We start from the raw sequence: 16726 nt of genomic DNA, 5'->3' as shown, positions 1-16726 counted from the left end.
CCAATGAAAAAAAAGTGTAGTGTTGAAAAAAAACGTAAATAAAGCACCTTCGAAGGAAATATTTCAACGTTTCTGGCGACTCCCAGTGGTCAAACTGAAAAAGACACCGAGGCAGAAAACTGAAGCTGTAGAATCTGCAGCCTTTTGGATGACAAAGCTCTTGAGTTTGAGATTTTGTGAGGGAGTGAATATGTAAAAGGAGCATCAGAGGTCAAAACCCAGTTTGTTCTAACAGGATAAAGAACACACTGGAGAGCTGAGGTCAGTGACATGATATCAAAAAGGTTTTATTACAATGAATTGTATCCATATATGACTGAAAAAGAACAAGATGAATCTCTTAACCGGTTAGCATCAGTGACACATTAAAAGCTCATTTTCTGCTGTGCATAGAAGTCTCGTCTACATGATCCTTTTAGTCTTTGAGGTTGAAGGAGTGTTTACAGTCGGACACAGAACTGCAGCTGATGAATCCGATTTATCAAAAGCCTCATATTTACAATAATGATCCCAGAAGGAGGCATTATTTTTCTGAACCATAACAGGACAGAACATTAACCAATCATGGGTTAATGGGTGTTATGGGCAAAATCAAAGTGTCAGTGTTTACATTTTAAAATGATATTTAACCCCTTAAGAAGCTGTTGAAAACGGCAAGAATCTAAAGAGAGATAGCAACAGAACCAATCAATAAGCTTCAATACATATAGTGACCCAGCGTGCAGGCCATGGTCTAGCTCGTAAAAATATTTTACATAAAAAGCTTTCATATTGACTAAAAAAACTTTGCGGAGTTGACTTTGTCACAGTAGCTTAATTCTGTGGTTAAGATGAATTCATTGAGTCAGTAATGCTCAGTTTTAAATCGAAACTGATAAATAATTTTTACTTTAATGCATCTAAAGAACCTAGAGATGCTAAACAAGCAATGCAAGCAAGCGTCTTCCATTTCCACCAGCTTTGTGAGGTTAAAACACACATTTGATAAAAAAACACATCCAGCTGCAGAGACAATAAAAAAACTGGAATGATTCATATCTCCTCAACTGTAGAGGATGCAAGACCCACATCTTCTTTACTGCTTCATTCATATCTCATTTTCAATATGGACTCACCAAAATAAAAATCAGCTCTTTTAAAACCACTCTCTCTCTCTTTTCTGCTCAACAATAAGATACCAACAATTGGTATGAAATTATGCCAACATTAGTGCAAAACGTAATTCTATACTGTAATAATCTGAAGTGATAACTTCCAACACTGATGTTTCAGAATCTCTCTAAGCTTTTTGGTTAATGTTACATGCTACACATCGCAGTGTTGAGACACTGCCGTCAAAGCACATTTGGCACAGTACTTAGAACTTTCACATACATCAACGTGTAACACTTCCTCAGTTTCTGTCCCTTTAAAGTAACAAATAAAAAAAATCCCAGCAGGATATATTGTACACATTTAGTCAAATCACCCTGCAACTTTTTCTGTGTATTCAGGGTAATCATATTAATATTATGGAGAAAATCAGTAGTGGTATCTTTCAGCAGTTCGTAAATAGCCTGGGTTGGAGTTGCTTGTTATCGTACCAGCAGAGAGCCACAGGCGGGACGTCAGAGGCCTTTCTCTGTAAAGGGATCGGGGGGGCGGGGGCATTCCAGGACCTCAGGGCTCGTGTGGCGGAGCGTTGAAGAAAAGCTCCCGACAGAACCTGGCCGTGTCCTCTGGAGAGTAGACCGTGAAACCGATGGTCCGTGGGTCGTTGAAAATTTCATAGTCATTTCCTCCCTACGAAAGGCAATTATCAAAATTAAAAAAACGCAGCACAATTTTTTCAGGCCGAAGCTCTCCTAATTTTCACACTCATGACATTTGAACTTTAACCTCTGAGCCTGGACACAGTTCTATCTGAAGTGAACACATTAAAGCTATCATGTGGTTTACTTTACACCACGTAGCACTGACTCAGCTAATCTTATGGATATTTTTTAGTGGGCTTTGTAATAATCAGAAAACAATGGAATCTTGAAATTGCAAGATCCCTTAGTTAAAATGAAGAGAAATCTGAATGCTGTTGATATTGTAAACAGCAGTGTGGTTCCAACATTGTGGCAACATGTTTTAGTAATGCCTTTGTTTTTTGTGTCAACACGATGATGCCCACGTTTTTTGAGTTTGGTGCGGTAGAACGTGACCGTCCAGCACAGAGCCTTGACTTAAAACTAGGATGAACTGGAATGCAGTAGGGCTGCTCCCTCTAAGTCGATTAGTCAACTAATCGGTCGTTTTGGTCTTAGTCAACTTAGATTTCTTTAGTCCATTACTCGTGTTTGATGCTTTTTTCATGCTGAATGACTTCTTTCCAAGAAACGTACGAGCACATCTATGGTTAACACAAGAATTAAAGTGGTGCTTTTGCGTGACTCTTTGTGGAGAAACTCAGATTTACAGATCTGTCGATTAAATCAACTAATCGATTAGTCGATACAATTGAACGAGTGTTAGTCGACTAAGAATTTCTTCAATCGAGCACAGCCCTAGAACGCAGACTGCGAGCCAGATCTTTGTCACCCAACATGAGTGGCTGAGCTAATGCTCTTGTGGCTAAAAGGGTGCAAATCCCCGCAGCCAGCAGCCAGCTTCCTAAATCTTTGTGGAAAGCGTTCCCAGAAGAGTGGAGGCTGTTATCGCAGCAGATTAATGGCCAATGGTTTGGAATGAGATATTCAACACTCACATATGTGTGTAATGTTTGGGTTTCCACAAACTTCCGTCCATGTAGTGTATAAAGAACACAACTATCTGTATCCACTTCACTGCATCCAGCCTTCCTGTAAACATTTCCCAAGATGAACTTACATCAGAGGTCTCGTTGCCAAAGAAGTAGATGGCGTCTAGGCCTTCGCTGTCCAGCAGCTCTAAACACAGTCTCTTGTCCCAGCCCTCCGGAAAAACGTCAAAGCTGATGAGACCGCCTAAACAAAGATGATAACAAACAGGACATGGTTATCATCATGGGCTTAATCAATCATCATCATCAGAATACTTTATAATAATAAAGTAAATCATAATGTTTTCACTCTGTTGTTATTACACACATTAAACACAGGCCTGAATTACACACAGATGCTCAGTACCTGTACATGCACTAATGGAGAGATGTGAGCGTGAGGGGGCTACAGCTGTGGATGGACAGGCGCCCCGAGCAGTTGGGGATTTGGTGCCTTGCTCAAGAGCATTGGCAGTGCCCAAGAGGTGAACTGGCACCTCTCCAGCTACCAGTCCACCACCATACTTTGGTCCTTATTGATCCCCTCAGGGAAATTAAATTCAATATATAAATTAAATATGCTAGTGAATACTTTCCCGTTCGTATTCTTCCACCTGTGTTTACACTCACCACCTCCAGCTCTGCATACCAAACGTTGTTTACACTCTGAGCAGAGGCTGTGACTTATGGAGGCTTTTGGAGCCCTTTATTCAGCAGGGACTGACTTGTTTTTTAGAGAACTTGTTGGCAGAGAGACACTGCATTCAGGAACAAGGATGTTTCACGCATGAACACACAGCCCATGTGTGTTTAAACAATGTCCAGCATTTTCTATACTCAAGGAATCCAGAGACAGCCGGCATCTCACAGAAACCATCATGATTGCAATGTGGGTTTTAGAAAATGTTTTTCGCACAGTCCAACTCTTAGTTTACTTTTCATCCCAGGCTGTTTTTTTATTTTAAAAAGGAACAGAAAACGCTTTATTGTTGCTCAGCTGTGTCAAATGATCTAAGTGACCTTCAAACTGTGAGATTTAGCCAAAAAGTCTCCTCCAAAGTTCCCTGCAGCACTCTGTCCCCCCTCCCCGTGCCATTCAATTCTTTTCACTTCCTTGTCACAGCTGAAGAGGTTAAAGAGTCAATAACAAAGGCAACAGCTAACGAGCATCCGGCCAATCAGAGGGCTGTTTCACTCACACACCCTCCACACGCCTCCATCCCAAACACCTTCAACCACCCCCCCTCCCCGGCTGTAAACACTTCAGAGCTTCAACCAACTCTTTAACAGCCCATCCCCCAGCCTGCTTCTTCCATCCCTGAGCAAAGACAAAGCACGGCTGCTAAGTTGCTGACAGTGCATACATGTGCATGTAATCCTTTTCCACTCTTCTGCTAGACCCTGATCGCCGTAAATCAACCTAAATTAATTACACAAGCTAAGGTCTGCTCAGCATTTTGGTTAATCCTACACAAAAATGCACATAAAGCTCCAGAGAATATATATAGACAGGACTCTTATACAACTTTAATTACCGCTATGTGGGAATGAGTAATTTAGAGAATATTAATATTCAAGACTCCTGATACAGACACAGGAAAGGGCTTGTATATAAACACAGACGTCTCAAAGGGTTTGCTTCTCTTTAAATACACCTCCTCCTCTTTGATTGTGAACATTCATGTGGCATGTGGACATTTGACAGATCAGCTTGATTGATTGAAAACACAGAGTGTCCCTTCCATTCTGTACTGGGATAGGATCAGGTTTATAGAACACCTATTGCAGAGCAGCATCGGGCCAGTTGTGTAGAAGCACTGAGGAAGGCAAACAAATTAATCTCAAACTGAACATCCTCCGGACCCATCGGCCTGCTTCCTCAATGTCAGAGTCAACATCTGCAAATGGCACTGATGTGGCAAAAACACACAATTGTTTTCCAACTCAGCAACCTGTGTGTGTACGATGTAAATGACAACACTGTGGTAATAAACGTTGGGTAACATAATAGACATATGTTGAACTCAGACAGTAGGCACGATATAACATGCAAGGGATCTTAACTGGGAAAAGTACCGGAGGAAAAACAAGCCCGTCTGTCTCCTTTGTTTGTCTGAACTGTGAACAGCCCAGCAGAAGCTCACACACCTCGCAGAGCACGTAGGCAAACATCAATTACCCAATTCACCTAACTGCTGCAGTGTTGCCACAGAGAGAGAAGGAACAGTGTACGTGTGTAAATAGTTAACTAAGGGTTCCAATGTCCAGAACAATGTCCTTCATGGTTTTTTTTTAAAAACATGGATAAGAGACAAAAGACAGACAGATATGCTGCAAAACTGGTTTGTCATTAAACTACACTGGTGTAATCAGAAGGATCCTGAAAGAACACGCTGCAAGAATACAAACAGAGACGCTGTTGCTTATTCAGGAAGCATGAGTGTTAAAACCATACTAGATTTAATGATGTCCAAACAAAAAGCCTGCAAGACCCATGATACTAAACCGATCTGAGCTTTGTTTTAAAATCCTCAGAACTGTATTTTAAATTCAAGTGGCTGTCACAGTTTTCAAGGCTACTATGAATATAATATGATTGAAATGACTTACAAGACAAGTCAAATGCTCATGAAACACTGTCATCCGGTGTTCTGAACCCCTTTCCTCCACTCAGGAGACATGTGAGGGTGATTTAAAAGGTTAAATACAATATGAGGTTTGCAGGGGTCTGGGTTTCTTAAGAGGCATTCGGACTTTCCGGAGTTTTTGGAAACGCCGAGAGAGGAAAAGACGGTACGAACCGTGCATTCTGTCTGTTATTATGGGGAACGTAAGATCTCTCCTGAATAAGATGGAAGAGCTAACGGCGCTAACCAGGCTGCAAAGGGAATACCGGGAGTCTAGCATCATGTGCTTCACGGAGACATGGCTGAATGAACTCAGTACTCGCTGGTTTCAACTTGTGAGAGTGGACAGGAGAGCAAAGCAGTGCGGTAAGAGGAAGGGTGGGGGAATGGCGATTTTTGTGAACAACAGATGGTGTAACCCCGGGCACATCAGTGTTAAGGAGCAGTGCTGCACTAAAGACATACATTACATCCTAAGGGAGCTTTTGCACATCATTGCGTTAACTGTCTACATCCCTCCTTCGGCCGATGCTTCAGCTGCATGTGAGCTCCTTCACACAGTTGTGTCACAGCTGCAGACATCACACCCACAGTCTTTCTTCCTCATCTCCGGAGATTTCAATCAAGCTCCCCTGTCCTCAACGCTCCCCAACTTCACCCAGTTTGTTAAATGCCACACAAGGGACAATAAAACACTGGATCTGCTGTATGCAAACATTAAAGATACATACATCTCTTCACCCCTCCCCCCGCTGGGCAGCTCAGATCACAACCTGGTCCATCTCCTGCCTGCTTACACACCTCTGGTGAGTAAACAACCCCCCACCACAAGGTATGTGAGGAAATGGTCTGTGGAGGCCAGTGAAGCACTGAGAGATTGTTTTGAGACCACGGACTGGGAACTGGGGAGGACACGGACAGTCTCACTCACTGTGTTACGGATTATATTCATTTCTGTGTGGAGAACACCATGTTGTGTTTCTCCAACAACAAACCTTGGGTGACTCCTGAGCTCAAAGCCCTGCTGAATGACAAGAAAAGACTTTTCTTTTTTTTTTTTTTTTTTTTAAAATCTGGGGACAAAGAAGAGCTGAGGAGGGTTCAAAAACAGCTCAGATGGGAGATAAGGAAAGGAAAAGACAGCTACAGGAAGAAGTTGGAGCTTCGCCTTCACCAAAACAACACAAGAGAGGTCTGGAGGGGACTGAAAACCATCTCTGGTCAAAACAAAGACAGTGGTATGGGCTTTGTTTTTGGTGACAGGGCAAATTAATTAAGTCTTTTTTTTCAATAGATTTGATTCTACCCCCTCCAACCAGACTTCGGACCTGTCAGTGACTCAATCTTTTCCTCTCTGGCCACGGTGGACCACCTCATCCCCCAGGGCTTTACTGTGGACCACCTCATCCCCCAGGGCTTCTGAGACATCAGCATTCCCCACTTCACACCTGTCCACTGCTTTGGATTCTTCATTCATGGCTGTTTCACACCCCTCCCCCCATCCTTCTCTCCAGGGAGCACCTACACCTCCCTCTAGCAGTCTCTCTCTGACAGTCAATCAGGTGAAGAAGGGACTAAAAAAAGATCAAGGCAAGGAAGGCCCCGGGCCCAGATGGAATCTGCTCCAGCCTGCTTAAAGAGTGGGCAGATCAGCTCAGTCAGCTCATCCTGCACATCTTCAACCTGAGCCGGGAGCGAGTTCCAGTCCTGTGGAAGACTTTGTGTGTGGTCCGAGTTCCTAAAAATGTGCATCCCAGGGAGCCCAACCACTTCAGACTGGTGGACTTAACTTCTCACCTGATGAAGACCTTGGAGAAGATTGTATTGCAACACCTGAGAACCCTGGTGAGCTCAAAACTGGACCCCCTACAGTTTGCTTACCAACCAGGCATAGGGGTGGAGGATGTCATTATCTATCTATAATGTCACATCTGGAGAACACTGGGAGCAGTGGAAGGGTCATGTTTTTTGATTTCTCCAGTGCTTTAAATACAATTCAGTCATCACTGCTCTGGGGGAAGGTATTGGGAACTGGAGTTGACCCCCACCTGTCTGCATGGATCATCAGTTACCTCACTGACAGACCACAGTATGTGAGGCTCCAGGACTGTGTGTCTGATGTGGTGCTGAGCAGAACAGGAGCACCACAGGGTACAGTGCTTCTCCGTTTATCTTCACCGTGTACACAGCGGACCTCAGGCACAACACAAGCAGCTGTCACATGCAGCAGTTCTCTGATGATACTGCCATTGTTGGGGAGGGTATCAGAGGAGAATGATCAGGAATACTGGGAGGTCATCGGGGACTTTGTCAACTGGTGTGAGTCAAACCACCTTCACATCAACGCCAGCAAGACAAAGAAGATGGTGGTTGACTTTCGCCGGAGGCTGCCTGGTACTACACCGGTGAACATCCGAGGTGTCAACATCGAGATGGTGAAGACATACAAATCTGGGTGTTCACCTCAACAATACACTGGACTGGTCCAAAAACACAGACGTCCTGTACAAAAGGGCCAAAGCCGTCTCCACCTGCAGAGGAGGCTGAGGTCCTTTATGGCGTTTTTCCATTACATGGTACCTGCTCGACTCGCCTCGACTCTACTCGCCTCGACTCGCTGTGCGTCCGTTTTCCATTGCAGATTTTAGCGACTGCCGTGGGCGTGGCTTAGTAGCTTGCTTTTCCCATTGACATATCCCCGCATATCCCCGACTCATTTCCTGGTTCTCCGTCTCCGTAAACAACATGATATCAAAGAGATAGTTAGCGTTTACTGCTCCAGATTTCCCACCGTGGTCACATATATATGACTCTAGAGTCGCTACTCGCTGCGGAGATAATCGCCGTCACTCTCTCACTTCTCCCTCGCTCACTAGCTCCCCACACACACACACACGGCGACTCGACACACACACATCACACATGCACACACCAGCGCACCAGTATAACCATCAGGCCACTTGTATGCTACGGAGAAAGCTCTGCGTGGAGCCTCCGGCAGCAAAAAAACACCGCTGGCTAAACTATTTAAAAATGCCGTCTCTCGCTAGCAATGCAGTGATCAGTGACGCTTCTTTCCGACCAATCAGCAGCCTGCAGGGTTTCACGTCAACTTCTCGGCTTGCCTCAGCTCGCTTGGAACCTCGACTGAGCAGGTACTAAAAAAAGTACCTATTAGCAGGTACCAGGGACTTTTTTTTCGTAATGGAAAACCAAAAAAGGCGAGTAGAGTCAAGGCGAGTCGAGCAGGTACCATGTAATGGAAAAGAACCGTTAGTGTGTGCAGGACTCTGACTGTGACAGGAAACATGTTATGACTCTGTGGTAAATGAGAGTACATCAGGCTGTTCCCTGTCTCCATATGTTCAGCGTTGTTTAATTGTGTGTACGGGGTGAGGACTTTTTTTACCCCTAAGTTTTTGTAAACAAACATTGTGTTTGGGTCTATACAACCCTTTATCCCAAATTTTAAATCCATGTACCTCGCTTGGGGGAATTCATTGGAGATTTTCCCAGGCTGTGTAACAATCGATTCAGCCCTGAACCAGTGACAGATTTATCTCTACTGAGAGAAAACAGACTCCTTTATTAATCTGCCAATAAAGTGTCACTGTCTATCACTCTCTTTCTAACAAACAAATACACAATGCCTCTTCCCCCCCACGTACATTCATGGCCCTACTGTGTAAATACCTCATGCAGATTAGAAGAAGGCTCATCCGTCATGTCCCATTTCCTGAATATAATTTACACCTTGAGAGCAGTCAGATTTAATGCCACTAGGTAAAATATTACACATTCTTTTGTGCACATGCTTGTACGCTTGAGCAAGTCTTTCTCCCAGTGGACTTTCAGCTTTTGACACTCTCACCTTTAGTGAACCGTAGTCCCTTTCCAGCAAACTTCTCCTTCAGGGCAGCAACAAATTTCTCCCTGATCTTCTCTCTCTGTGGAGAAAGTGACAAGGCAGTCAGACTAACCAACCTTGTTACTGCACACAAGACGTGTACATTCATTTAACACTCTGGCTACCCTCGGTATCTGTAACTATTATCTTCTCTGTTCCCCATGGAGTTAAATATGTGCAATTTGTAACGTTCAGATCATGTTGTTTCATATTATCTTAGTATACATTATTTCATGTATGAACTTAGCAGAGGATCCAGCTGCATAAATGTTAGCGGGTAGCTGAGGGGTCAAACCTCTCCTCCTCTGCTGCTATCTGCGTTCTCCATATCGCCCGGCTCTGTGAACCATCAATGGACGGCCTGTTAAGCTGTCCTGACAGCTCAACATTGTTTGGCCTCCCTCTGTCGGCTTAATTGACATTTCATGAATCAGAGAGGCAGGCTGTGACTCTCAGTGTCTGTGTTACAATGTATAGTTTGTTTAGCTTAGTTGCTGAATTTGGCTACGGTGCATTTTAATAACGTTTTAATTTCATTGCAATTTGGGCAAAAAAGGGCCAGTGCTCCCATACAGACCGACAGGCTACATGTACAACAGAGGAATAAGCTTGAACGTTACATACAGCCAATGGTGAGTGAGTGCAATATTTTACCTATACACTTTGGTCACTTTTAATGTACTAATGACTAAAGTATTTTACCTTGTCGATTTCAGAGAATTCGATTCGCTCCTCCAGCGTGCAGCTCCGACCAACGGGGGAAATGTTGAGCATGCCATTCCTGAACTCAATGAATGTTCCCCTGAAGGCAGAAATGGACGCACCATTAACATTAACATAACACAACAACTAGTAGTAGTAGTAGAATGTGAAGAAAAAGACATTGTTAACAATCAGGTTTTATCTTAATTCCTACACAGAGATCCCAATGGGATGTGTTTTCTGTTTCAACAGGTCAGTGCTGATGAATAAAGAGATACCAGGTATACCGGGAAGGCATGTCAGAGGTGTGTGGCCTGACTGTCTTGTCTCACCTTTTCTTCGGCAGCTTGATGAGCCCCATGTAGCTGAGACAGAAGTTGATCAGGTCCTGCAGCAGCTCCTCCCCGATCTGGTTCTGAATGGCCTGAAGGGATGAAAATGCACTTCATAAAAATAATAAACATGATGGACTGTTGAGAATGAAACAAATTCAATTTATTAAATACATGTTCCCCCTGTGCATCAATACGGTTTGTCAAGATAGAAGGAAAGAGGTCGGTATTTAACTACCTTTTCAAGACCCCCTTTAGATGTGATTTGTAGAGAAAGGTTTCCTTAATGTGGTCTAAAATGAAATGCTTTTTTCACTTTTGACTCTCCAGTCTTTGTCTACAAAACATAACCAATTTTGGGCTAATACATTATTTAATTAGTCTTATTTCTTTGGAGGTAAGCACACTTTTCATCACATAAAATGTAAACGCGTGAAGCATGTATTTAGTAATACTGTGTATTTTTGACAAAACGGATCATATGTTGCATATCATCCAACATGAAAGGTGGGACTCTGAATGTTCACTTACATGCTTTGAGAGGAGTTTCCCATCTTTATATTGCACTGTCCCGTTCTCAGCAAATACGTAGTCAAACTTGTTTATCACTGCAAGAGAGGATACAGGAGGAATGTGGCTCAATGTGACAAACCTACACACTCAACCAAATTAACAGTTGCTCTTCCATTACGGTCTGAATACAGAAGAATAGCACAGCCTGCTATATTTACCTTGTAGCAGATTACAGTATATGTAACACTACCTAGAAAAGCCAAGTTTAATCTGTTTGACCTTTCCACTCACTTTGGCCTTTGGGTGCTCTACAAACAACACCGTGCAGGAAAGGTCTGCAACTCTGCCTGATTAAAAACTTGCTTTTATCACTTTACCTATAACATAGCAGTCACCTCCAAAATAATGTGTGAAGGCTTGTAGAAGCTTATAATATAACTACTGATGGATTGTGTGTGACAAATAATTTTTCTAACTGGGTTAAACATGTAATAAAACATGTTATTGGAATTAACTGTTAAGTGATTAATGAGTTTAAACAGGGTGAAACATGTTTACCATCAATAACTTCAAAATCAACATGAACAGCTTATCATTACGGTTTCAACCCATTTGGAGTGTCATTTTAGAGTACAGGTCACCACATTATCCAGCTACAACAACATCCAAATGTGTGCATCATAGAGTATGAAAAGATTTCCCTTTAGCACACTTGGCACGGTTCTGAAACCACATGGCTCGTAATATTTGACAGACAGGTTTTCATCCTGTCCATGCAGCTGTGTGTTAACTCATCTGCGAGGTTGTTGGCGCTGCAGTGTGAGGGCCAGTGTGCCAGTATCTTCAGACCAGATTAATTTATTAAAAGGTACCCTGCCACACAAAACCGTTTTTACTTGCATTTTTTGAAATATGTTAGGTCCATATGTGTTTGTGTTATGTTGTGAATGTGAAAATGAACTGCTACCTCCTCTGTCAGCTCTAGCCACTGAACAGAAATAAGCAGAGAAATCAGACCAATCACAAAAGCTATTGCCTGAGCTCATTACTATTCATGAGGTCGCCCAGTTGCGCTGGGTAAAGGATGCTGCTAGCCAGGCTCTCATTGGCTGGCTGTTAGCCAATCAGAGTCAAGCAACTTAGCTCGTTGAATATTAATGACAACTGGCAGAAATCAAGCTTTCTATACCACGCTAGAATGGCTTGAAACAAGGTAACCAAGGTATTTTTTCCACAAAAAAATGTTACAGAGTCCATGGTAGAACTTCAGACATTACCACAAAGTCATGAAATACATGTGGCAGTGCACCTTTAAGTCAACTAAAACGAACCACTGGAGTTGCAGTTGCCTCAGATGTCAGAAATGGTGCAGACAACTAAGTTTAATATGCTAATTTCTTGAACTGTGGCTGCCAAAGTGCTGTTGTGAAAACATATTACTGTGAGACAATCATGAGGAGTTGAAATGCAACAGTCCTCATGAGACAATTGTTAGCCTAGCCTCCTGGTTTGTGACACTAATAGTCTTGTTTCGTCCTTTTACAGTGGGTCTGTTAGAAGGATGCTGTGACTTGTGTCTCTCTATTTAGCTGCATATCGGCCTAAATCCCACATTATTCCCAAGGACCGCCCTCTCTGCTCTACTCTCCGTGGACTGGTTTCCAATTAGCAGAAGTTACAATAAAAAAGTTTAAGGTCATGCAGTGTCATCGAGCTGATGGAATGATACAGCACACAGTGTATAAACCGTCTGTGGTTAAGACAGAAAGAGGTCTGCTCACCATCATCCCCCTCCCCAAGCTGCTCAGCAATCTTGGAGTAGTCTGACCCTCCCACGATGCCGATCTTCACTTTCCTCCGCAGAGTCTGGAAAAACTCGTCCAAATGTGGGTCGATTTTCTGCAGATTACAGGAAAAAGTTACCGCTTTGGGTTTTTCTGATAAAACTCCCTTTCAAACACAAATACACATGCCTTAACACACACGTAAATACCGTCATTACCAGCTAAATATGTGTGTTGCACTGTGTTATTAAAGCATAATTACATAGAGAGAACAGAGAACAATGGCCATGACTGCAGACTTTGCCTTTAATTTGGCACAGATTATTTCAACATATGGAAGAAAAGCTCTGAGCTGCACACAAGGACGCATTATGTAATAGCTCGGCGCTGACACACACACACACACACACACACACACACACACACACACACACACACACACACACACACACACACTTCACCCTATATGAACCCAAGCATTCAAACCCAATGACAAAAGGAAGAAAAAAAGAAGCACACATCATTACAAAATAACTTGGACTGAATAATAAAAAAGATGACTTCACCCCTAAACCTTACATAAATAACTCCTGTTTAAGAACACCATTTATTTAAATTTTCCTCCAGAGAATTTACATTATATTAATTTAAAAAAAAAAACCCTAATTAAAGCCCATGTGAGGTGACAGTATCCGAGCATTTTCCATGTGTATTTAGGCAGAACTTAAATAGGTCACACAGATATCACCAGACCTACACATGACCACACAGTCCCTCCATATGTCACAGCAGCACTGTGTGGGGTTAATGGGTAACACTGGTGTTTGTGCAGGGTGAAATGTAAAAACAGTGTATGAAGGAGAAGGATATGAGGACAGAGTGTGCTCTCACATACAGTCTCCCACACTCAACATTATTCAGAGGCAAATTACAAAGGCAGAGGAGAAGGAGAGAAGCAGTTATGAAAGCTTGTAATAACCTATATAATATCGATTTTAGAAGAATGTGAGCTCACCTCTCGAGGTGGTGTCAAAGTACCGTCCACGTCAAACAGGCAGAGGATGTTTCGGTCCGACGAGAAGCCGCTTGATTTCTCCATTTCCTTTTCTCTTACAGTTCTTATTGTTTACAAATTGGACTTTTGATTGCAAGGTCCACGCACGTGCAAACAAACACGTAAGCTAAAAATACACATTCACGCCAGGCAGAAATGAATCAAGAGTGTTCAGCAGTCAGTTGAAATATCAAAATAAATAAAATAGACTTAGTTAGTTAGACGCTGACAGCCGCTACTTCTTCTTTTTCTTCACCTTTCAGTCTACAATTCTGCTGTCTCGGCTCGGTTCAGCTCGGGTTCAGTGGAACCGTTCGGCTCGCACCAACAAACACGACGTGATGTACGTGTGCTTTCGCAACACTGTAACTCACCCGGCAGCCAATCAAAGCCAGGCGGGCGTGACGTCAACAGGTGGGCGGGGCAGTTGGATTTACATGCCAGTCAAGAGCCAGCTGACCTTTTACCTACAAGTAGAAGTGATGGATGGAGCAGAGAAACTGACCACATGCGATATAAACAGTTTCTATTAGAGTAAAGTTAGAGTAATGCAATATTTATCAATGAGGAGAAACTATATTACAGCAGGGGACTGAATACTAATGAATAAGGTAAGGAAAGCTTCCTCTGTTGTTGGCATTGAGCTGGAGTCACTCAACAACTGCAGAGAAACGGACCATGAGTAGGATGCTGGCGATCATGGACAATGGCCGCCACCCACTACACAGCACGTTCTTTATGCTTTAAACAGAGGAGCATTTTCAGTGGGAGACTTCTGTCACTGTCTCAACAGGTTGAGGAGGTCCTTTGTCCCCAGGGACATCCAACTCTTAAATACCACGCAAAGGGGGAGGGGAGAAATGGACTTTTCAGCATGATCCTGTCTCTGGTCTCTCTCAGCCCCTACCACCATTATATCTCTGTCTGCTGTACACCGGACTGTCTTATAGGCTGTATTAGCCCTCCTACACAATCTGGACTTTGGTCATAACATATATATTTTTATAACTTATTCCCTGTTATACAGTATATTGTTCTTAACGTACATTATTTCTTTTCTGTCAAGCAATTCTAATTCTATTAGGTTTACATTCTTGTCTTTTCATAGTCATAGTAAATATTTAATAATAATAATAATATATATTTTGCACTACCACCATTGCACACAGTCTACCTTAGCACCCTTAACTCCTTTTATAACTCTTTAATTTTCTGTGAATGATTTTTATGTATGTGAGATATATGTGTGTATGTGTTTTGTTGTGTTATGGTTGTCTAAGCTACTCGATGCCTAAAATTTCCCTCGGGATCTATCTATCTATCTATCTATGTATCTATGTATCTATCTATCTATCTATCTATCTATCTATCTATCTATCTATCTATCTATCTATAATAAACATGCATCAACATCTTAATGGAAATAAAAGTAAAAAGTACAAACATGAGATCCAAAAGGGTTAGGGTTATATGACTTTATGAAAGAGATTTAGCAAAATAGGCTTTGAAATTGCATTTATTTGTAATAATTATTAATTTACAAACCCAATTAATTAAACCAGTCACAATATTTCTTGCGTTTCTCCATCCTTTTGTGTTTAGCCCCGTTCACACATGCAGTCTTTCACTGAAATGTGCAGGGACATTTCCTGCATGGGGTCATGTGGGAATGAGACCAGGGATCGTATGCAGGGCCATTTGTCCCACCAATTTCCCACTTCAGGACCTAGTAAAGTTCCAAGGAAAATGCTGGTACGGCTGTGGTGTGAATGCAAGCAGGAATGTTGTAATTAGAACTGGTGGGCTGATCCTTCCCCCATCTATTCTGGCATTTCCATGGCAAGTGAAAAAAGTTGCAAGGCAGAAATGTTCCTGCATGTGGCTGCATGTGTGAATAGTAACATTACTAGCAATTCCTGAAAGGTTATCCCAATAATGTACCACAAACTATGTGTGAAAGAGGCTTTAGAAATACCACTTTCTCAAAGTTTACAGTCTTGTAATCAGCTGAGACTTCTCTTCATTCCAGTGTCTATGAGAATTAAGATTAAGGTAACAGTCGTTACGTCACTTTACCTTGCAGTTTTTGTCTCCATATGTTCTTGTTTACATTTTTTTTTAAATTCTATTCCTATCTTAGTTTAGCTTTTTTATATACCTCTTATTATTTAATCTATTCTTATCTTATTTATCTGTACTATTACTGTCTTTGTGCTGCTGTAACAACCAAAATTTCCCTCTAGGGATAAATAAAGGTTTGTCTTATCTTACAGAGATTGTGTAATTTGTGAAATGTATTTTATATTGTTCTGTTGCTTCACTAAAGAGATCCTGTGCGGCAGGCTGTCTCACCTATGTTTGGACATTTTTGAAATTATGGGAAACATAAATGTTATCTATGATTTTATGACTGATTGTTCAAATTACTTACTATTACAGCATGTTGTTACTTTTCAAAGAAAATGCTGTGTTATGCAACAGATGGTAGTTACACATCATCAAAGCTCAAATGAGTTTTTATGGTTTTATTTCGAAAGGGTATTTAACAGTCAAGTTAAGACCTCTTCAGGATCCCATCACATGATCCCTCCTCTTGATTAGATTACTGTCTTCTACCCACGCTTACTTTGCTTACTTCACAGGCTTGCAGCTTACAGACAGAACTCTTAAAGTTGTATTTCTGGTGTATGTAGGATAGTCTTCAACTGAGACAGTGCTTTTGGTTTCATTGGTTTGGCATTAATTACTTTAATCTAGAAAACCAAAACCAACCTTGTGATCTTATTCTTATTCATTCATTCATTCAACCTTTATTCATACTTGAGAGATCATCGAGGAGCAGCCCTCATTCACAATGACATCGAGTTACAAAGCCAAAAAAACAACACCACAGAGAGAATCAACACCATCATAAGAACATAGAAAGACACTAAAACTTGTCCGAAAGGAAAAACAATGTGATGAACAGATCAGGACAACCAGGATGCAAAATAAATACAACAATGTAAAGCAATTACAAGTAGAAGTCTGGAGATCCAAAATC

At 42.0% G+C, this 16726-nt stretch overlaps 1 protein-coding gene across 1 annotated transcript; it reads right to left on the bottom strand.

Moving 5' to 3' along the window:
* Window positions 1–285: 285 nt before the first annotated feature.
* pmm1 (phosphomannomutase 1) lies at window positions 286–14020 on the bottom strand. The gene is made up of 8 exons (XM_028599718.1): window positions 13645–14020; window positions 12627–12744; window positions 10864–10940; window positions 10333–10424; window positions 10001–10100; window positions 9263–9338; window positions 2854–2969; window positions 286–1782 (listed from the first exon to the last, which is right to left on the bottom strand). Exons 1-8 carry the CDS (start codon window positions 13726–13728, stop codon window positions 1660–1662), a joined length of 786 nt encoding a protein of 261 aa, XP_028455519.1. The 5' UTR covers window positions 13729–14020; the 3' UTR covers window positions 286–1659.
* Between the last annotated feature and the right edge of the window lie 2706 nt (window positions 14021–16726).

This window comes from Perca flavescens, chromosome 15 (assembly GCF_004354835.1).
Source record: "Perca flavescens isolate YP-PL-M2 chromosome 15, PFLA_1.0, whole genome shotgun sequence".
In the NCBI taxonomy this organism is placed as follows: Eukaryota; Metazoa; Chordata; class Actinopteri; order Perciformes; family Percidae; genus Perca; species Perca flavescens.
The sequence above is the reverse complement of the archived record's forward strand: the minus strand, read 5'-3'. Positions and strand labels throughout refer to the sequence as shown.